A 22,459-nucleotide genomic window follows, 5' to 3' on the forward strand; every position below is an offset into this window, starting at 1 on the left:
TTTCGAGGTGGAGCTGCACGCGGGGAGGCAAGGTTGTGCTCTGTGGTGTTGAGCTCAGAAAAGATAAGGCAAGCTCCTCACGGCGAGGTTGTGACAAACAATGAGAGATGCTTGACGCAGCGTTTTTGTGGGTCTGTTCCCTTTGTGAACACATCATTTAAAAAGCCCGTTTGGAGTGCTATCTTCGTGAAGCATCATGCAGAAAGACTGGTGCATGTGGAACCACCCTGTTGCTGGTGGGGGGACGGCTGTGCCCGTAACAGGGGCGGGCTGGTCTTCAGGAATCTTCATTTGCTTTGATGTCACAGCAGGTTGTGTAATGTGCTGAGTCGATAAGGCAGCCTCTGGTTTTAAAGATGACTAACCTCTAATCCTGCCTGCCCCACACATTTTACTCTGCTAATAGATCAAACGCTGAAGGTTTAGGACATTGCAAAAAAATACCCCAAATCATATTGTGGCAAGTCAAAGAAGTCTCGTGAGAGTAAAAGAAGTCTAGTGAGAGAGGGAGAAAGCTTGTATAAAATTATATCACTCACCTCAGTGGATCTCATGCACAGCATAAAGTTATCTGACAAACAGAAAGTTTAAATAAATGTTCTCAATGAAGAAATATCCAGAGAGGATATGTATGGTTTTGAGCCCCACGTCTGTCCCAGCCTTTGTGCTCCTCCATCCTAAAGCAGCAGCACAGGCCAGGAACGTAACCAGGTGAAGGAACACCCTGTAAGTACATCAGCAGATGGAGAAATGCCTTCAGACTTCCTGCCATTGTTCGGTACGGCTGGAATAGCTCTGTCAGCCTGTTCTGTACAATTACATATGATGGTTTTAAGTGAAAACAGCCTGAAACGGTCACAGATTGTGTTTGCTGCGCCTTAGAAAGGCCTTGTTCTGCAGGAGAAGTAGCGAGAGGGAAGATCCTGACGTAGTCTCAGACAGACCATGTAAGCCTTTAAGGGAAGGTTGGGATGCCTGTAAACCCCGTGCAGTTTTCTTTTCCCCCTCTCTTTTTGTGTCTGACCCCAAAACGTGGTGGCTGCTTGGCCTGCGGCTGCTCTGCTCTCGCTGCGCATGCGGCCGGCACCTGAACAAACAGAGCTGGAGCTGCGGCGGCCCTGGGGCTCCGCCAGGACTCCTCGGGGAAGGAGTGATTCAGAGCATCTGAGAGAAGTGGGGGCTGCTTCCATGCGTCCTTGCTTCCTGCCCAGAGAATAACGCGCGCGGCGTTACTTTGGAGAGAAAAAAAGCGGGGCTGTTCGCTTAAGCAAGCTCAGCACACGCTGGGATGGCTAAAAATGTACCTTCTTGTCGGGGTACCAGACCTTGAGTCTGATGCATGATGCTGGTGAGGCTGAGGTGGCAGTGCAAAGTGGCAGCAGCTTTCTCAGGGCATCTGGGAAGCTCGAGGGCTTAGGGCTGAGCTTTGGGCAGCTCAGGCTTTCAGGGGAAGGTCTCATGCACAGAAGTAGAGGACAGCATGCTGCGGGTTTCCAGCTTGTCACCTGCACATTCGCTCCATTCTCTGTCGCCTTTCCCTTGCAAGCTAGAACTTTTACAAGTCCTGATAAAACAGAGGAATTTTTTTTTGATTAAAAGTCTCTGGCACAGCATTTTTAGGAGTAAAATGTTAAGATCATGGAAGTTTTATGCTGATAAACTATACAAATTGAATCACAACAATGTTCTCTATCCGTATTTCCATAAGAGGAATCACTTGGGACTGATTTTAAATTACAGAGCGTAATGATGTGACAGGAACAGAAATGTCTCTCTCTCTGCCACTGTAAGCACTACCACATTTTCCAGATTACGGGCTGCTCTTCATCCTTTCAGGGCAATTGCTCAGGCAGCTTCCACCGGGAAGCTGTTTCTGTGTAGTGAACGGCGGGGTGAAATCAGATGGCAGATCTAAGGTGGGAGTTTAGGAACCCGTATCTTAAATCTTCTTTAGCGTTTCTAGGAAGATTGATATTAAATCTCTGTCTTCTCTGAATTGAGAAGGTGGAGGAGGAGGAGGGCAGGTAATTCCAGGCATCACTTAGTCACGGTGTGTGTGAGCCGGTTTGTGTTACCGCGTCTTTGATCTCGCTTCTGGCCGTGCCCTCTCTGCGTGGCCTGTCTGTGACACCGAGCCTCGCATGTCCTTCGGTAGCAAACCCCATAACTCTTTCTGGCTCCAGCACTGTGTTTTTTTTTGTTTCACTGCTTTCCCAGTATGGAAATATTAACTGAACTCCGGACTTCTCCATCTCTGGCTGTAGCCTTGTGATCTCGCTTATATGCTCCTTTTGAGAATGTGCTCACGTTATTAATAGAGCCTTACCGAGGTGTGGAGCCTCTTTTGAAGCTTGATTTTATTTTTGATGCCTATAACAGGTGTGGGTTTAATAGGTTTGCTGTATTAAGGCTTTCTTTTTTTTTCGGCGAGCCCAGCCAGCCCTGTAAGCTGACACGACATGAAGGCCAGGCATGTGACTGCGCCCTGCCTCTAGCCTCACTTCACACCACGCAGTTGTGCTGCAGGCTCCCGGCAGCCAAGGCAGACTTAATTCAAGCTTTGTCTAAACCAGGAGGGTTTTGTGCCGATTGTATTTAAATCAGGCTGAGCAAAGCCCCTCGTGCATTCCCATCTGAGGGGCTGCTTGCTTTGATTTTCCGCTGTCAGCTTTCTAATGGGCAGCTGCTGAGGGGAAGTAAATGTGGCTCTAACAACAAAGGAGCGTGTTTGCACTGCTCTCTGCATCGATTTCACAGAAGAGGTTTGAAGCCATGGTCTAAATTAAACTGATTAGTGTACTCCAAAGGACAGGCTTGCTGCGAAGAGGAAGGTGAATTCTTCTCCTATTAGGTCTACTGGAAAATGTTTCACAGCCTGTTTATCAAACAAATATTCACAAAGACGCTTCGAACTAGGAAACCCACCGGGATTAAAGTGTAACTTTACCTCTAAAATACAAGCTGAGATTCCTGGAAATGCTGCAAGCTTTTGACTTTGCGCCACCTGTTGTTTTCCTGCCACCCCCTTCGGCTCCCTCCCGACTTAGAGCAAACCCAAACACGCTTTGCTTCGCTGGAACATTTTGCTTGTTTTTCCTGTCTCTGAGCAGCCTGGAGAAGCGCAGAGCACGCGTTTGCTTCCCGACGTTGTCCGCATCGGCTCGGTTCAGCAAAAGGCTGGCTGAGGCTAACCCAAATCCCCTGTAACCCCCAGGGGTCTGCTGGGGAGCAGGGCAAAGCACAGGGGCTGAGGGGCTGCGGCACCTCGGGGTGTGGATGAGGGTCAAGAGGTGGTGGCTGAAGGCTCAGTTCTGCTGACCTAAGGAGCTGCCACATGCGTGCAGCTCGTGGTGTTAAACCCACCCAGCGCTGGCTTCGAGTCACCTTGGTGTACAGCACTAGGTTGTTACGGCCCATCTGCTTTAGCAAATTGGTGTCCCCAGGAATGAGATTACCGAGCTGGGAAGTGAAACCCTTTTAGCTACATCCTCCCTCGTTCACGAGCAAACCCTCGTGGACTCGGGCTCCTCAGTCCCTGGGATTTCTTTTTCACCGGAGCAGCTTTCACTCCAAGTCCTTGGTCCTCGGCGAGGCAGTCGTGCAGCAGCTGAGACCGGCAGTGCATTCCCACGCAGATGGATAACCCAGAGGTAGAGAGGGGTTAAGAAACTTGCCCAAGGCGGATGAGTCAGTGCCAGAGCTGGGAATAGAAAGTAAAGAGACTTGGCTCGCGCTCCTGGCTCTAATTGCTCAATCTCGCGTTGAGGCCTTGTCATCTTATACTCTTGAGGTAACGCTGGCCCAGGCGAGGCGGGGAAATCTGTTTCCAGGCTGTGATACCTAAGGAGAGGGGAGAGGAAAAGACACCTGGAGGCAAATTAGTTGTGGAAGGACCAGTAATTTGTGCTTTAAAGCCCGGTCCAGCAATTGGTACTAAAACCTGATCTGTCACCTTTGAAGCCGAGGAATTGTAAACCAAGGAGCGAGCCGGTAAAAATCCCGGCCTTGTGCAGTCAAAGGAGAGAGGTAAAGTTATAACTTCATCACTCGTCTTCCGTCTGTAAAACACCTTTGTGATAAGAGTTGGGAACAAAGGGAAACAAGCTGCAAGGATCCGAGTACTAACAGGAAGGGTTAAATCACATTTCAGCTCTTACTGTAAGAATGAAAAATGAAATGTAATCAAGCTAGCAGAAGGTTTGGACTACGTTGCGCTCATATCACATGCTGTGTATAGGAAAAGTCAGCAGGGCTGCTTTTGTTTGAAGTGCAGTGCTTTGAGAGGGTGCAGTACTTTGCAGCAAACTGTCTGACATTCCCCAGCTGGGACTGGCCCGGGATGGTGTTTGGAGCCGAGAGCTACATTTGGAGTCAGCCCATGTTTGAAGGAGACAGGGAGAGGGAGAGAAAGCAGCCTGTTGTTTTCCTGTGTGAAATAACGCATCCATCTCATCTGCCAGCTGCAGCGCAAGCAAAGCGAGAGGCAAATGGACAGGAGTCACCTGGAAACTGCGAGCGTGGCTCAGACAATATAGCTCTTTCCTGCCCCTTCCTTCCCTTCTTTAACTCAGTCCTCTGGGAAGGGCTGGGAGATCTGGCAGGCAGGCAGGCTGGATATAAGTTGAGCAACTAAAGCACAGAAATATTAATACTCCAAAAAAATAACATTGGCTTCTGAGGAACAGCTCGTGTCCAAACTCACTCCGTGCTCTTACAGCCTCAGCTGCCCCGCGCAGGATTTGTCAGGTAGTTTATGGATTCTTCGTGTTCATTTGTACAAGCCTTCATTTCCTGTGCGTTTACAGCCAGGTTCAGCTCAGCCATCGCAGCCCAGATGAGATCAGAGTTGAACTCGCAGCCCCTTCTTCAGCAGAGCTCCGAAAGCGTGTTGGGCTTTGCTTTCGCTGATGTCTGCGGCGAGGTACTTCCCTGACTCAGGTCGCACACGCTCATTTAACAGCCTCTGTTATTTTGAGATGGAAAAAAAGATGGAAATTTTTGAACTGGCGAGTTTTACCTATCGAGGCCTTGCAAAAGAAAAACCAGTCCTTACGGAAATGAAATCCTTCTCACCCGTGTGCTCAGTTAATGGAGGACACAAAAACCTGGGCACAGCGAGTTTCCCTGTTTCAGTCACCCTGTTAACAAACCCACCGGAGCTCTGTTCCTCTGCGTGGTGTGGACGTGAAAATTCAGCCTTAATTTCCAGCTGTGAATGAATACTGGTCATATCACTGCTTTTTGTACTGTTCGTGCCTGCAGAGCCTGCGTGCCCATAACCCCAGAGTAAGTGCTTTGGGGACTTAAGCTATGACTTCCCTTTGATTTTCCTGAGGCCTTTTTGCACCATATTAGCAGAGCATTTCTGTAGTGGTGTAAAATTTGTCCTTAACGACTTGTGAGCCTGCACTGAATTAACTAAGTAGCATTTAAAGTCCTAGCAGCGTTTCTGGGGCTATTTCACCGGTGTGAGCAAGCATCGGGCGCTGCTTGGAGGGTGAGTCTCCAGAGAGCAAATTGTCAGGGGGATGCGGTTCATGGCCTCTTTCTGTTACCAGCACACGTGGCAGTGAAACAGTCTGGTTTTAGTAGTGGGGAAGGAGAGGAGATCAGTGTGGGGAGCAGGACCCTTGCTACATGATATAGGAATTTTTGGGAGCTTGTCTGAACACCTGGGTGAGGCTGGAGGAGACCGGCTCCCAGACACCCGGCAGCTCCAGTGCCTCGAAGGCTGCGGTGGGCTCAGGGAGCAGGATTTTGTTTCGGAGAGCTGATGCTGTGTCGGGAGAGCCGGGGCGTCCCAATTTGCATTCGAGAGCGCTTTCAGTGGCGGCTGTCTCTTCTTCTGGTTACGCAGCGGGTAGGCAGCCGGATTAAGCCCCGGTACTTGTCTGAACCCTCTCTGCTATCTCTTATTATTCAGCAAGTTCTCAAGTGTCTGCTGAGCGTCTCTATTTGGAGTGCCTCACTCGCAGCCTTGCCAGGAATATCAATGACTGGTCTAAATTCACATCAGGCATGTGCTCTACTTCTGGTGACTAATGCACAATGAATTTTTTTTTAATTGGTTACTGTTCTCTCCGCTGATTCAGGCCAGAAAGGAGTCAGAGGAAAGGACTCGGGGGGTTTTTAGTTAGACCTTGTTGAGTACAGATGAGGTCCAAAAGGTAATTAACTGTTTGACAGCTGTGGAGATCTTGAGGAGAGCTTGCAGTGCCTCCTCTAAAGAAAAACATCAGATTGAGTCCTTCAGGCTGGTGCTGATAAGGCAGCAAGTGCAGAGGATTGTTACAGGGTCTGATCCTGCAGGCAGTGCTTGGGCAGAGCTCGCGGTACTGCAGAGTCATCCTAATCACACAGTGGGACAGAGGTGGCAGAAGATGAGGCAATGTTTGCAGGAACAACCCGTCTTACAGTATTTCTGTGTGTTACAAATCATGGTAAATAGTCCAAAGCTGAGTGTTTTCAGAAGAATCCCTAGGAATTAGGGAAGCGGTGTTTTGTAACCTTTCCTGAGACTGTATGTGCTTACCTGTTTCTTGCAGACAGCTCTGAAAATCCCATCCTCCTTGTAAAAACATGGGCAGTTTGCTTAAACTGTTGCTCAGTGCTGTTTGCCTGCAGGATTAAAATCCAGCCCTCCAGAGTTTGCATGTAATGAATCCGATTTGGAAGTGCAGGCTTGCAGGAGAGCAAGCCCAAACGACTGGAAGGAGAACAGATGACTTGAGTCAGTACTTGTGGAGAAGGGAAAGCCTTGTACCGTAAGAGAAAAATCGTCCAGAAGCCTGCAGATGTCTGAGACCCAATCTCTGTACTCACAGGAACGACATGGGGGTTAGGGAAGGTGTCCCTGGCGTGGTTTTCTCCTAGGAGAGCTGCTAAAGACGTGATTTAAATCACCACGTGTGAACTCAGCGGCCAGCCCGAGCGCCTGCCGCAGCCTTGCTAGTCTCTTTGTTTTTCCAAGAGAACTAAACTGTCTCCATTTCTCCTCCTGACCATTTCAGGCATCACAACAGGATCCGTAGCATTGAAGCAAGTCAACTGAAGCCCTACGTTACCCTGGAAACGTTGGACCTGAGTTTCAATGACATCACGGAAATCCGAAACGGCTGCTTTCCACAGGGACTTCACATAAAGGAGCTGTGAGTTTTTCTTGTTGGGAACTGCTTTTGTTGAGTTACCACAGCAGAGAAAAGGGCCTCAAACCTTCTTTAAAAGAAGGAAAGGGAACGACACAAAAAGTATGGGGTTATTCATCAGGATTTTAAGTGCAGAGGAGAATCAGATGGCAGCACATTGTCCTCACTGTCAGGTTATTTATTGAGCTTTTTCATTTGGGTTTCTGGCGTACCCGTAAAGAATGCAGATTATTGTTTGTGTTGCACGGGAATGTTGCAGCAGCGAAAAGCTGGAATTCATCCTCCAGGTGTTGGTGTTTTCACTGGAAGCCTAGAAGCCAGAGCTGTCTCCAGCAGGACAGTATCTTCTTCCCCAGTGGGATCTGTAGGTGCTGCTTCCTAAATCAGCCCCTTTGCATCTGGAAGGGGGGAGGGTGAATGATTATTTCATCATTACAGTTGAAGCGGTTGTTGAATGAAATCTCAGTGGCTAAGAACAGAAATCTCTCACTGGTAATTGGAAGAAAAAGGGGGGGTAAGCAGAGTAATGCCCTCCCCACAGAGCTTTTGGCCTATTCAGAGAAACATAAAGTGAGAGTGAGCTGTGTTTTAGGTAAATTTGAAAAGGTGCACACAGATGATTTGCTTCCATTAAAGTTTGCACAAAACTTACTGCCTCTGGTTGTAAGAGGATATAAGAGTGTGTGTTGTACCTGATGTTTGTTTGTTAATTTATAAGAACAGCCTCTGTGCTAAGACCAGAGTGCGAGTAAGAAAGAGCCCTGGGATAGATGCTAAGGGAAAAATCTAAAGAAATGGGGAATGGCTGGAGTCAAACTGCACTAGAATATTCTCTGGTTTCTGGCTTCCACTCCAAACTTTCTGAAGCAGGAGGTTATAGGGGAGCTCTTGGGAATTGCACTGCACTTCTCCACATTCGTCACAGGGCTCTGGGAAAGGCACTGTGCTTTTTGTGCAGCCAGAAATCCAAGGGAACTGAAGCCACCTCTGTAATTTCACCAGCCTGTCTGGAGACCAACTAAATGCTGATAAAAGGAGATTTCTGACAGAACAGTTCATTTTTCTGCTGTGATTTATTGCAGCTACCTGGGGAGCAACAGAATCAGCACCCTGGAGCCTGGTGCTTTTGATAGTCTGTCACGGTCCCTGCTAACACTTCGTCTGAGTAAAAACAGGATCACTCAGCTTCCTGTCAAGGCGTTCAGGCTACCCAGGCTAATACAACTGTGAGTAGAAATGGGTGTTTTAATTAAACTTAGCCCTGCTTTATGGAGACAAAATGCCCCTGAGAATACATGCACCAAATGTCACCCTTCCTTACCTGCTATTTAAAATTTAAAATAAGCTATGCACTGGTGCCCTGCCAGCACTGAGTAAAACATACCGGGAGAGTCCTTTTTGTCTTGTAGCTGTTGACCTTTCAGGCCATTCTTTTGGTCAGGTGGGGAGGGATGGGAGCAGCAGCAGGCATCAGCATCTTGTGCATTGACAGGGTAAGACAAATCCATTCCCCTGAACACTGCTGGCGTCTGTGGTGCAAGAGAGGTTTGGAAGGATGCGTCTGTTGGGAGTGACAGAGCTCAGCCACCATGTTAGGTTTTCAAGACCACACAGGTATCTTTATGTGGCAATAAAATAGCAACGGCGGAAGGTTGTTAAACTGCAGTGATATTTGGGCAGAGAAAATAACACTCTAGATGAGTTAACACACACATCATTATTGTCCTGCCTGCAGTCTGTAGGGCAGGAGCTGCATGGAGACACACAGACATCTGCAACTATAAAAATGCTTTATGTGTAAATAGTAGCTCTAATGGCTTAACTTTTCCCTTCTGCTTTTTCTGCTGGAGAAATGGTCCCAGCCTGTGACCTGTTGTGGTCTTTCTGTCAAATTTGATAGGCAAAAGATCAACTGCTGTCTATCAACAAAAACTACACAAAGGCTGTTGGAACTCGTGCCTCTAAACGGCAGCCTTCTGATTGAGAAGCAGATCCTTAAACCAAGACGTGGCTAAGGAATGGGTGTGCATCTGTGCTGGCATACTTGTAGGATTCATAGCCAATTTGGGATTGAACAGTGTAGGACAAGAGCATGTGTGTCTTAGGAGTCTGTTGCCTCTCAGCTGGAAATTGCTGTCCATTAGCTGAGAGCTTGTAATACGCTGTGTTCATCTGCGTCCTGTGCAAACGTATAATAAACCAAGGGTCAACTCAATCTATTTGGGAGCAGTTTTCCCTAGAAGTTAGAGTGATTGGTATTCTTAGACTCTGGGACAGTCTCACAGCTGGTTGTTTAACGCTGTGGATAAACAGGAACGAATAGCAAGCTATACAGACTTGATGTGTTGTAGAATTTGTTGTGTAGAGTTCTTTTTCTGGCAAGGCATAGCTCAGTCTAGGAAGTGCGTTAGGGCAACAGTCTTTATGCCTAAAAACTTTCTAATTGCTTACTTGACTTTAATTACACTCAACTTCAGTGCAACTTCAATGTTGTTTTTTTAAGCTTACTTTTTTAAAAAAGTAAGCTTGGAGTTCGTACGGCTTCGTCATCTTTTCCAAAACAATTTCTGATGTGGTAATCTTCATCATTTTGTTCAACACAAACACCAAGTAGGGAACTACCCTTAGGTTAGTCTTGCATTTTTTGAAAGGACATCCATTTGCAAAGCTCTATCTTCAACTTCAATGCGTTGTGTCGGTGAACTTCTCTACGGCCATTATGGAACTGGGATTTCACCTGGCATGCCTGGATCTAGCAATCCATGATACTGTTTGATATGGGTTGGTGAAGTGTGCTGTGATGATGTACACATCGCTATTCTGGGGAAAAAAAAAAAAAAAAAAGGTATTCCCAAGCTTCCAAGCTTTAGGGGTTCCCACTAACACAGTGGAAAAAAAAAATGAAATTTAATGAACCAAGTTGGAGATCTTTGTATACACAGAATACTGACTGCCTCATTATTGGAACAACTTGTTTCAGTCTTTATTAGTTTCTTATAATAGGGAAAAATGTGAAATTTGTAAAGGGAACTGAAAGCTTTCCTTTCAAACTAAGCCATAAAGCTTCCTCTTGGGCTCCCAGTTCATACAGCACCCATTTGTTTCAGAGCACAGTTTTTACAAGTCCTGTAAAAACGGTGGGTTGTAAGGAAAACGATGCCGACATTTAGCTGTGTCTGTTCACATGGTGTCTCTGCTTGAGAGAAGGTGAAGTGTGAAAATTGATGAAAAGGATAAATGGCCTAAAACATATTCAGAGAGAAGAGGGTTGAAGAGGAATTGCTGCACTGTCTGTAATTCCTCTGTAGTGAGAGTCTGTCCCAGGGTGAGTTTATTTAAGAGATCACACCCAGCTGACTTCCCTGGCTGGCTCGGGGATTGAAAGTTTCCGGTGTGCTTCTGCTCTCTCTGGGAACGGTCGGTGGAGGAGTTGTTGGCATTGCTGTCCCCATTGTGTGCTGCACAGACGATTTCGTGAGAAAGGGCTGGGATTTAATATACTTGTATGGCCTTGGTGATTTTAGGGAGCTGAACCGGAATCGCATCCGCCTGATTGAAGGCCTGACGTTCCAGGGACTGGACAGCTTGGAAGTCCTGAAACTGCAGCGCAACAACATAAGCAAATTGACTGATGGGGCTTTCTGGGGGCTAGCCAAGATGCAAGTTCTGTAAGTTGCATTCTTTTCTCTTAAACAGCCTAGACTTCACCTGTTATCTTGTCCTTTTCTTCTTTTAGCAAGGACTCCCCTCAGAGTGCCAGTCCTCATGTTTCTTTCTATGTCCTGCATGCACAGAACTGCAGTGCTACAGCAGCCTTTGTCCCATTGCCCCACTGTCAGCTCAGTGATCTGCCAGGTGTTCAATAAAAAAAATCCAGTTTTTCAAGCTGTGGCAGTGTTGCTTTGTAAGTTTGATGATTTGAACACTCCGTAAGTTCCCAACTGGGCTTTAAATGAAAGCTTTTCTGGCTCTGCAAATTTCTTTCAACTGATACATGGAAACTATGTGCTGCAGACCTGATTAATCTGCATCTTGGGAAACCTAGAAACCAAGCCGGCCTATCTCAGTGATGCGTTCTTTCCGTACAAGAGAGCACGCTGAACAGTCATGGCAGAGAAATGCTTGAAACTTGCAATGTGATTGGCTTTCAAGTGCGTTTGCGGGGTCACAAGTGATCAAGGCAGTGTGTTTCTGGAAGCTGCTGTCACACAGCTGAGACTCTGCAAATACAAACTCTATTGGGATGCTCTAAGCCCAGTTTACATGCAGTGGAGCGTACCTCAGTCACACCTCGATCTGGGCCTTAAGCCCTCAGAACATACCAGCTTGGTACCTTGTGACTGTGTGACGGTGGCAGAGGGTTGTGCCTTTGTACTGGGAGGTTGTGTGGGAGTGCGTGGTAGAAAGCCTTTTGCTAAGTGAATACCTTAGACCTTTTGCTTGTGTTGCTCTTGAATTTCTATCCTTTCTTGCACATGAAATGCCTACGCATGGGTGTGTCCACATAGGTATGTAGGAAATATGTGTAGGAATGGCTAAAACCCCAGTCCTTTGCGGAGATTCTTCGTTGTTGGGAATTCTTCAGCATTTGACCAGCATTGCTTATCTGTCGATTCCTTCTGATTTTTCTCTACAGCCACCTGGAGTATAACAGCCTGACAGAAGTAAACAGTGGCTCTCTCTACGGCCTTTCGTCTCTCCACCAGCTCCACCTCAGCAACAACTCCATATCCCGCATCAACCCCGACGGCTGGAGCTTCTGCCAGAAGCTGCATGAGCTGTAAGTTGGTTTCCCTCGTGGTTCATTGGGCAGGGTTTGATGCTAATGTAACGCTGGTAGGCAAGGTAAGGACTCTTCCCCCATCACATGGCCTGCAGCTTCCACTGTAGTAACATGTAGAAATGCAGGAACTGCAGCCTCCAAGTGGTGCCCTTGTTATTCATCATGTTATGACCTTCAGAGCACCTGTTTAAAATATTTCTGCACCATATACGTTATTGTATACTGGAAGTGTACAGTGCCAAAAGACGTGGAGAGCTTGTGATCTGGGGCTTGCCAACACTTCCTAGCTAGCTAGTTACAAGACATCTGCTGCTTGCCATATAATGACTGTACAGCCTGAAGGAAGTTTTGCTTTGTCCTGTGTATTTACAAAGAATATTCTTGGTTTTAACCAGCGGAGGTTTGGCCCTTTAAAGGCAGTTGTCCTTTCTCCTATTTACACTTTACCCTTCCTGTAGGGTTCAGTTGTTGAAAAGTAAATACACTGACTTTGCTCTCCTGAGATTTCCTGCTGTGAGTATGGTCTCTTTGATAAATGAAAGAAAGCCGTGCTGTTGTGGATAGCCCCACAAGGGCGCCTTTTGGGCCTGTGGCACTGCTTAATGCCTTTTTGAAGAGACACACATGGATGCTTGCAGTATTTACAGAAGTAGCTGTCATCCCCTCGGTGGGACTGTGGAAAGATTCACTTTTTTTCTTTGGAGAACTTGACACATGTGGTTAGTGGAACTGCAATTCATTCTGCTTGATGCTCGGAAATCTCTTGTTGAACATTGTTACGGGTTCTCCTGTCCACCAACAAGCAGTACAGTAAAGCAATGTCCTGTTTTCAGAGGCCTCCCTCTGGACTCAGACTAAGGGACTGTAACTGCATACCCAGCTGTGAGTCCCTCACCTTTTGGCGTGTAGATTCAAAGGCAGTTGGACATGACACGCCATCCCACTGAGGTTAGAAGCTGTAGAATGAACCTGTAGTGCAGTGGCCAACTGGGATCTTTTGTTGAACCCAAAATACTCATTCAAATGGGGATTTTTCTTTTGGCACAAGGAAATCTTTTGTTTTTAGTTTAATACAAATGTGATTGTTTAATTACCTAATTTTTCAAACTGTTGTGAAACTGCCCATGCCTAAAGGGCTCCTTTGCATAGTGCTGTAGACAGCCATAGTTCCTTCACGTGTAGATCTGCAACTGATATTTTACTGCGTTAAGGCAGTGTCAATGCAGATGTCTTCAAGAGAACAGATTAGAAACAACCACAGCCTGCTTAAGTCTGAAGCATCAAAAAGAGGGGAATCTACCTTGTTAAGGCACTCACAGCTAGGTCCCTGGAATAGCCAAATTCAGATCACTACCAGATCACTACACTGATTTAGTAGTACAGCTCTGGGAGCTTTCTGCTTTGGGATCCAGTGTCTGGTGTCTGCATTGAAGGGATGGGTGCATCCCATCTGTGCCTTGCATTGCTCACGTTAAAATTATCTTAGGGAGATCTGTGCTTGTCTCTTCTACCTGACACCATCTTTGCAAACCCTTAAGATGTAGATGAAAGGTTGCACCTAGTGCCGAGTCCTTTCTATGTCACGTGTGGATTGGGATCTCCTACCACAAGCAGTGCCCATGGGCAGCTGTTCTGGCCTAGAGGAGCTTGTTTGGAGTCACTGCAGCAACCCGCTACAGGACTTTTTTGCCCCGGTGCAGAATGGAGCAGACTTGGAAAAGGGCTGGTGGTCGCAGCCACTGCGGCATGCTTGGCCTGACAAACAGGATTGTGCTAGAGTGTGGGGCCAGGGACGACAGAGCTGAGATCCGAAAGGTAATTATGCGGGTGTTAGCACACATCTCTGCAAAATATTACAAGCTGTTGCAGATGTTGCCTTTAGGGTAAGGCTGCTACAGAGAGCTATCAGATACCCGTAACTGAAACTCCCACAGCCAGAGAGTGCTCGTAGGAGAGGTCTGCTCTGAAATTGAAGGGTGAGGAAAGGAAGCGCTAGATACATCTAGACTGCCTCTGTGCGCTCCTTTGAATGTGTCTGTTACGTTCTTATTAAAAGATCTTTGCTCACCTCCCCTATTACTAAATCTGCTGGGTTTCAGTTATCAGACAGTATTGCCTCTGGTTGTACGGGGAATGAATTTCAAAGTCCTTGATTGACAAAAAGAGAGACCCAGACCTCCGCTGATCTGTGACGAGGGAGGAGGCGAGCATCTGAAGAGTTGCCTCTCCTTCAGTTGTCAGGAGAAAACATGACTCCGAGTCTCGGTCTGATGCAAAATGCAACAAGAAAAGAGATCTCTTGCCTTCTCATGGGCACGAGAAAGGGCTGATTGTATTCGCCGGTCAGGTGCTAAGGCATCAGTATCATGGAAAAATCCACAGTGGGAGCATACAATTTCATCAGATGTAAATGATGAATCGGTTTCTGGGTCTTTTTCTTTTTTTTTTTTTCTTCAGAAAGGTGAAGAAGCCTCGCTTCTTACCTATGGTTCGGTCAGTGGGAAGGAAAGGAGGTAGACGTACCTGGTCCAGAACTGTCTGGCAGCAGGAGCTGCAGCTGCACAACAGATTTCCAGCTAACTGCTTCATGCATCGCTTCTGGCGGGCTGCTTTTTGGGTCACTCTTCCACTTCCTTCCCAGGCTAAAAGGGTCGTGTGTAGGCAAGGTATTTCCATGTGTTTGTCCCAGTGATTTCTTTGGTAAAGAGACGAGAAGGGGCAGTGGCAGAGACCTGCTGGCTTCTCTCAACCCAGATAATCCAAACTGCCGAGGAGAGGAACGCAGTCTTTTGCAAACTGGCCTTTCCCACTGGCAGGAAGCAGAGACCGAATGTGTTGAAGGAAGCTGCTGCCAGGTGCTTCAGCCCCTGAAACCTCCCAGCTGGTTACAGCCACTGAGACAGACGCTGAAGGCTGCTGCTGTCCATCCGTCCTGGTGACGTCAGGAGGAACGGATGGGAACATGCTTTCACCAGTTGTAGCAGGAACCCTTCTGTGTAGAATCAAAAGGAGCTATTTTTTTTTCCTCAGCCAGGTTTAGAATTACTTTTGAACGCTTCTTTTTTTTAAGCCAAATTCTTTAATCGCAGGTGAGGACATAATTTTGACCAGATGCCAGTTCTTCATAACTAACACTACAACTTCTTTAGGAATGAAAATATGTTGTCCCATACCTTCCTCAAACTCATTAATCTTTGCTGATTTTTTCCAAAGCTTGCCCTCTGCCCACTCACACAGCTAAAAGATAGACAGCTCCTTTGCCAAGTAAATGACAGTCACAGTGCTTAGGAGTATGTGTCTGTTTTGACTTAGGTTTTGGCTTTGCAGTGACTTTCATGCAAGCCCTAGACACATTTTTAAGCAGAGTTACTAACAGAAAGGACTAGAAAAGGAATTTGGAGGTTTGGAACTCAATTTTTTCTTGTTGCTTGTATAATAAAGGATTTCAGTGCTTATACAAAGTAGCACAACCCCACTTTTTGAAGTTAGCTGTCTGGTGCTTCACAGCTTCTGAAAGGACTTGTGCTCCCAGGTCACCAAGGTATTTTCTAAAATCCTATGTAACTGCCCTATGTAGAGAGAGACATTTGAGAAAAAACACGAGAGGCAGGGTGTATCTGAATGATAGCTTTATAACCCCTGCCCTGTTGGCAACTTAGAGCTGGTGACACTTGTGCAGGGCACCAGGAGCTGTGGGTGAGTGCTCCAGGCTGAGGATCACTGACCGGTGACTTTGCCCGTGGCTTTCCCCCTCATTTATTGTGTGAGGGGTGTGCAGTAGCAGGGAGCTTCCCATGCCCTACTCTCAGCATCCAGTCTCAGAAGCCTCATCTGCGCCTTGGCTGGGAGAGAAAATCAGCTTTCTCCTACCAGCTTCCAAACTGCAACAAGAGGAGCACTGAAAACAAAAACCAACAGAATAAAACCAATGGGAAGAGATGGCTGAAAGAAGCAACCCTCCAAGATTAGGCACTCGTAAGTGGCGATGATTTCAGGCAGACTGTACGCTCCCTGACAGAGGGGAGCGGGAGGGAAGGCGGCTGCTGTACGGTGGATAGATACCTCCTTCCTGTGGATGAAAGCAAGCATTCAATTGCCTTGTGGTGAAATGCTTTTGGCTCTAGACTCTGGTGGAGACACCCACGCCCAGGTGCCTGGGGCTGGCGATGCACAAATGCGGACCGATAAGGCACCTCCTGAGTACTCAGGTCTGAACCCTGCCCAGGGTGCATGCGAACTTCAAAATCTTTCGGTCTGGCAGCACTCCCCACCTCGCAGGGCAGAGGGAAGACGGGGACTGCTTTTTCCTGTAAGCCTCAGAGGGTGTCCAAGCAGGAGTGAGGAGTGAACACGACCAGGACTAATATCCCTTGCTGAAATCTCAATGCTATGGGGCTAATTAAACCTGTCCTATATATCAGGGGGCTAAGGAGGGGTGCTGCCGGGCCCTAATGTCACCATGCAGTCCATGGAGAAAGAGTAGCTTCTCCCCAGCATAACAGCATCTGTGTTAGGCTGTTGCTCTGATTCACTTCTGGAGGAGCTTCCCTCCTTCCCTCCCTCCAACTCATGCTCGTAAGACTTCCCTATAAGCGGGTGCCAAATGCCTCCTGCCCCATGGTATCGTTGGGGAATATTTGCAGGCTGCAGTGTTATTTCCTAATCAGGTTGTTATGTACCCACCCCATATACATCGCCTCTCGTAAGAGTGTTGTGGGAGGCAGGCACTGGCTGGTGCAGAGGAGTTTGGAAACGGCTGGTTGGGCTGACGGGGCTGTTGTTTTTCTCCTCAGAATACTCTCTTACAACAACCTAACCAGGCTGGACGAGGGAAGCTTGGCAGACCTCGGGGGACTGCACGTACTACGATTGAGCCACAACTCCATCAATCATATTGCAGAAGGTGCCTTCAAGGGACTGAAAAACCTGCGCGTCCTGTAAGTTGCTCTCAGCTTGTCAGATAACGCAATACCCACCTTCCCTCTACAGTTTATGTTCTGCCAAACTCTTCTCCTTTGCTTTGGGTGCCTGTTTCTCAGCTGCAAACTCCCCTACACGCAGCTCCGTTGTCTTGAGCAGCTGTTGTGTTTACCCATTATTCAAATTCAATGAACTTCTATTTTTTAATTAAGAGTAGTAAATTGCAACTGGACTACTCACTGTTGTAGGGTGCTTTTGAATTAGGAAGCCCCAAAAGCTGCCGTAGGAGCTCCTGGCTGCTCCCCTCCCCTCTCCAGAGGTTGCCCGCTCGGCGCCTTCACCTGAAACCCCACCAAGTTCCCAGCACCCGAGTTACAGCACTGGCCAAGCTTCCAGACTGGTTGAGTTCAGCAGGCTGATTTAATTCTTCCTTCAAAAGGAAGAAAACACACTTTGATACCTTTATTCCTCTTCAGAAGCCCATTATGGTCTGGGTAATGAAAAGGAAATGGGAACAGAGAGATCTCCCCTCTTTACAGTACTTCTCGCATCCCACTCTTCCCTTTATTGAAGTTCACAGTGGAGGAAGTGACTGGAAAGTGAGTTTGGGTTTTGTTTGTGTCCCCCCCCGCCTTTTTTTTTTTTTTTTTAAACTTAAGCCAAAGCCTTTCAGCCACTGGGCATTCAGAAAGGGCCTTCTCGGAGGCAGCTGTCAAGACCGGAACTAAAGGTTTCCAAAGAAAAATGGAGGGGAAGGGGAGCTGGCCGGTCCCTTTGCTCGGCAGTGAATGTGGAGCCTCTTTTATGTTCAGGGCTGAGGGGGGAGGAGGAGAGGGAGTGTGTGAGCGAGCTCTAATTTAATAAAGAGAAAGGCCCATTGGGTCCTGCACCTGGTGAAAAAGACCCGAGCATGCTTTAATTATGGCCCATTGTTGGGGAGCCTTTGGTGGGTGTGAAACTGCTGAAATGTGGAGCTATTCAAATAGAGGTCAGGCCTAGAGACCTCAGAGCACAATGATTAACAAGGCTGCGAGCATTCAAGCTCAGCCAGCCAGAAAGAATAGGAAATTGGCAACAGGGGCTGGGAGAGGAGTTTGAATACAAAGAGAGCCAGGCCAAAGTACCCCACTCTTTTTTTTTTCTTTCTCTTTATTTTCACCCATTTGTTGGGAAGGTTTTTTTCCTCCTTTCTAACACTAAACCTTTGAGCTGCCTCTGGATGAACAAGCAATACCGTTTTCTTTTCCTTTTTCAAGAAAACACAATGTGTGGCAGTCAATTAATAAAAGTGCATGTCAGAGGGTTCCTGCGGGCTGTTCCCACTTGTCTGCCTTTGCCATGGGAAAGGCTTCGCTGGTCCAAAGACCAGTAGCCAGTGGTGGAACTGAGCAGGACAAATGTCTGAGAAGGGATTTTTTCCTTAAAAACCAGACAAACAGAACAACTGGCATGGGCTTGGCAACCATAGGGGAAGGGTAGAAACTTAGCTCCGGGAGGATATATTTGCTCTTGCCCCACTTAGATAGCACGGTAACTGTCAGCACAGCAAACCAGCTCTCCTGGCATTGTCTCTTCTGCCACCACAGCATTCTTTGTGCCCAGACCCCACTGGGGCGTTGGGTTTTTCTCCATCCTCTTGGCATAGACGTGTCCACAGATCACCCTGACATCCGTAATAATGCTGGCTAAGGCGAGTGTTCCCCAGGGCCACGGCAGTCAGGTCGCATGCTGAAGGCGGCTGAGAAAGAGGATTTGTGGCTTTTGGCCATCGCCTTTCACATCTTCAGTTCACACACCGAGGCTGAGAAAGACCGCAGCCAGCTTAGGTACTGAGGGCAAAAAGCTCAGCCCCATCCCCACTGAGGAAAGGCACGTGAATACCGAAACTGCAGGGGTAGTTCAGGATTATTATTGTTCTCTTCATATGTTTCGTTGTGTATTTGTGCATCATAGCCCAGAAGTTGTACTGTGATCCCTGTGCCTGGCATTTTAAGAAATACAGGGGGCTTTGTTTTAGATTTTTTTTTGTTTTGGTATGTTTAAACTGGGATTGTTCTGATAATAATCTTCAAAAGGTGCGAAAGAGTACCTGAGGGTTCAGGGGGTTATCTGGATGATTTTGCTTTGTTGTTGGTTTTTGCTAGGTTTTAAATCTGAATGATGTAACAAAACCAACAAAGCCTATTTATTTTTTCCTTTCTTTTTACTTACCATTAGAAATGATAAATTTCTGTCTGTGTTGCTGGGTACTCATTTCTAGCTGGAACCAAAGCGCAGGGGGGAAGGATTTTTAAACAGACTGTTTAAACAGCTTTTGTGGATCTTTTTGTTTGTTCTGTGTGCTTGTTTTTCTTCAGACCCCTTTGACTTTCATAATTGATGGTGGATTTGAAAGCCAAAAGAAGCGAACTCTGAAAAAGGAATTCTTGCTCTTTTTTTTTTTTTTAACAGTTATACAGAGTTAGGCTTGTGCAATAGTGATAGGGTTTTCCTTTGTTGAGCTTTCAAGTTCATTGCCAGAAAAAAAATGCAGTTTCATAGAAAATAAACCAAGTCATCTTCCTAAGATACGGCTGTAGACAAATAACTGTAGACAGGAATAGCCAAATATATCAATTTATGATGTTAGCATTTAGGGACAGCTGTTGAACTTTTGTTGTTCAGGTTTAATGTGGCCTCTATCCTGGTGGAATTTGAATTGAGTGAGAAAATGAAGAAATCATTTGCCTTCAGTGGGCACCATCTGTGTGCAGTGAAACTTCACCATCGGAGACTTAACGCTGATGTAGGTCTCTCCTTGCCTCATCTTACCTACCAGTTCCCTTCAGTTCTTTCAGTTTACTTTGGGGACTTCGAGCTCTTTTTCCTCCTGTTTAGAAATACAGAGAAGGTCTAAAACCTACATGTTTTAAACAGTAGCTATCAGCTACTGTTGCCTCAGAAACAGAGGGTTTCAGCTAGAAAAAAAGTTTTAGAATACATCAACTCAACATGGGGCAGTGCAGGAAAAGCAGTTCGGATGTTTTTGCTGTGGGACTCAGCTTTTTCTGCTAAGTGTCACAAGGAAATGGGACGCTCGCTCTTTGCCATTCTCAAAGTTTCTGTTTGTTTTGAATGATGACCCTAGGATTTAGACACTGATTATGAGCTTTCTCTTGTCCTCTCCCCAGGGAACTGGACCACAACGACATCTCAGGCACGATAGAAGACACCAACGGAGCCTTCACAGGCCTAGAAAACCTGAGCAAGCTGTGAGTATCCCTGGTTCTGAAGTCGTGCAAAACAGTTGTGTGCCTGTGTGGGTCGGGTCTCTCCCCTCTGCAGTCTTCCTTCCCTTGGAACAAGTTAGAAATCAACAGAAAATCTGAGACGTGGTAGTTTTGCAGGCTCCCTGCAGGAGCACAGATGGGGTTATCAAGCACTCGTGTTTCTAAGCAGGCAGGAGGCGATCCTAGGCAGTGACCATCGCTTACAGTGTTGGATGCTGCAGTGAGGAAACACCAGGGAGAGTAACTTCAGTTCCTTTCAGATACGAGATTGAGCACAACTGGTCTTTGCTTCCAAAAGCAGACAGTAACAAAAGACCCCTTGCAATCCTCAGCGAAGCAGTGATTGATGCAGCGAGTAACAATAAACAGAAGAGAAAAATCCTACCATTTCCTGTTACAACAGAGGGTTGAAGCAGGATTCGTTTCTGTGGGATACTCTGTCTGAGAATGATCTTTTGGGCTTGCTTCCATGTGCAGTGACAATAAAAGGCACCATGGGGCATAGACTCTTAAAGAGATAAAAAGAAACCTAAGGCAAGCATGCGCCTTGCAAATGTTTATTGCTTGCTTGGCCCTCGCAAGTATTTTCACATTGCTCTGTACTTGTTCGTGTTCCATTTGAAATCAGTTATATAAATCAGCGCTGTCAGGGAAGTCTCTGATGGCTTGTGACAAATCAAGAGCCCTTCTAATCATTACCTCTTGCCTTTGTTTAAGTTCTCAGCACCCCCCCATCACGCTGTCTCTGATGCTGCGATGGCACAGCTAGAGGTGCAGTAAAAGTACCTCGATGGAGAGCAGATGGCTAGAATGAATCCTGGCGGGCGGTATATTGTCCTGTTCTCATTACAGCCTCCTGGGGGAGTGGGAAGAGCCTTGGCAGGGCTGGTGGGGATGTGACGCTGAGATGGAGGAGGAAAAATGGAAGGCACGGACGTAGATGGCATTGGATCGTTGCTGAGGGGAGTTACTGGATCCAAGGAGAGGGGAACCAAGCTGTAGCTACAAGTAAAGTGAGGCAAAAGGTGGGGAAGGAGCCGAGGACAGGGGGAGGCAGGCAGAGAGGTGAGAGATGTGAGGGAGGGAGAGCGGGCAGCAGGAATCGCTGCGTGTGGAGTCAGGAGATATTCCCACGAGCTGCCAGAAAAAAGGCAGAGGCGGCAGATGTGGTGGGGGGGGGAGGTGGCTTGGCTGACGCTGCCGAAGTTTTGGTGCTTCTGATGAAACCAGTAAGAATGGCCGGAGGGGCAGTGGGAGCAGAGGCCTTGTCCAGAGGGAATTGCAGGCTGAAGGACTGAATCTGAAAGTTGTGCTGCTTCGACAAGGGAGAGCAAGCAGGAGGAATGAGTGGGGGGTCAGGCAGAGGCCAGGAGGTGCGGGAGGAGGGAAGGAGCCCGCAGGGCTGTGCGGGGTGGGTGCGTGGGGCTCGGGGCAGGGCAGCTCTCAATCCCTGTGAGCTGTGGCCTGTCTGACAGCAGCCAGCACAGCAGCAGCTTCGGAAGGTGGCCGGTTTTCTTGCCATAGGATGGAGAGAGGAGCAGAGAAGTCGCTGGAGTCATTCATGGTCACTGTAGGGCTGGAAACCCCTCAGAATATGAGATTATTGCATTCCGGAGCATTCTGGAGACTTGGGGGTGTTCACTCTTAGAGGGATCTGCACAGCTCTGCTCCAGCTCATCAGCACTTAAATCCCAAACATGTAATTTCTTCTAAGACTGAAATGAGTGTTATTCTTGCAGGGATTTTTTTTTTCTTAAATAAAGTAAAATATCAGCCTCTACAGAGGTTTCACTGCCTGATTTAAAGCCTGTGTTTAAACTGTCAATAGGCTTTAAATGCATTAGCATACAAAAAATAAATGGGCACTTCAGAGGAGACCTTCCAATGAATTAATAATCACCTCAGCTCTGTGGAGATTGCCTTAAAAGCTGCTCCCCTTTGATCTGGCACAGATTAGCCTCTGAAAGGATTTAGCCAGGAGAGGGCTGTTCGCTGAAATGAAGGTGTTAAACTGAGAGGTGGGGAGGGCAGCCACTTTAGCCTTCTCTGAATTATATATGAAGCTCTCCAGGCTGGAGAGCACAGGCCTAAATTAAAACGTTTCTGCAAGAAAGGGAGAGTCAAAGAAGCACCGAAGCGTAAAAAGCATCGGTGGGCTCGCCGGGGAGCGCCGCGCTCCCTAATTATTCAAGCTGCCCAACGCACCCCCTTTCTTGACGGCTCACTCAGTGACCGAGGTCTTCCTGCAGGTGCAGAACTGGCTGGGGGAAGAAAATGCTGCTTCCTAATGAATTGCGTGCCTGACGTGCGGTTACACTCGTGCAGTCACCGGGAGAGCTCGC

The 22,459-nt window shown here is 47.3% G+C and overlaps 1 protein-coding gene across 2 annotated transcripts in view; it reads left to right on the forward strand.

Annotated features, from left to right (window-relative positions):
- The window catches only part of LRIG1 (leucine rich repeats and immunoglobulin like domains 1), an 86,638-nt gene that overhangs the window by 46,935 nt on the left and 17,244 nt on the right, over nt 1-22,459 (forward strand). For both annotated transcript variants that reach the window (XM_084530755.1, XM_084530754.1), the window contains exons 4-9: nt 7,011-7,148; nt 8,228-8,371; nt 10,670-10,813; nt 11,782-11,925; nt 16,722-16,865; nt 20,019-20,099. In XM_084530755.1, coding sequence (XP_084386881.1) covers nt 7,011-7,148; nt 8,228-8,371; nt 10,670-10,813; nt 11,782-11,925; nt 16,722-16,865; nt 20,019-20,099 — 795 coding nt within the window. The remainder of the gene's footprint in view (nt 1-7,010; nt 7,149-8,227; nt 8,372-10,669; nt 10,814-11,781; nt 11,926-16,721; nt 16,866-20,018; nt 20,100-22,459) is intronic.

This window comes from Aythya ferina, assembly GCF_964211825.1.
Source record: "Aythya ferina genome assembly, chromosome: 10".
NCBI classification, from domain to species: Eukaryota; Metazoa; Chordata; class Aves; order Anseriformes; family Anatidae; genus Aythya; species Aythya ferina.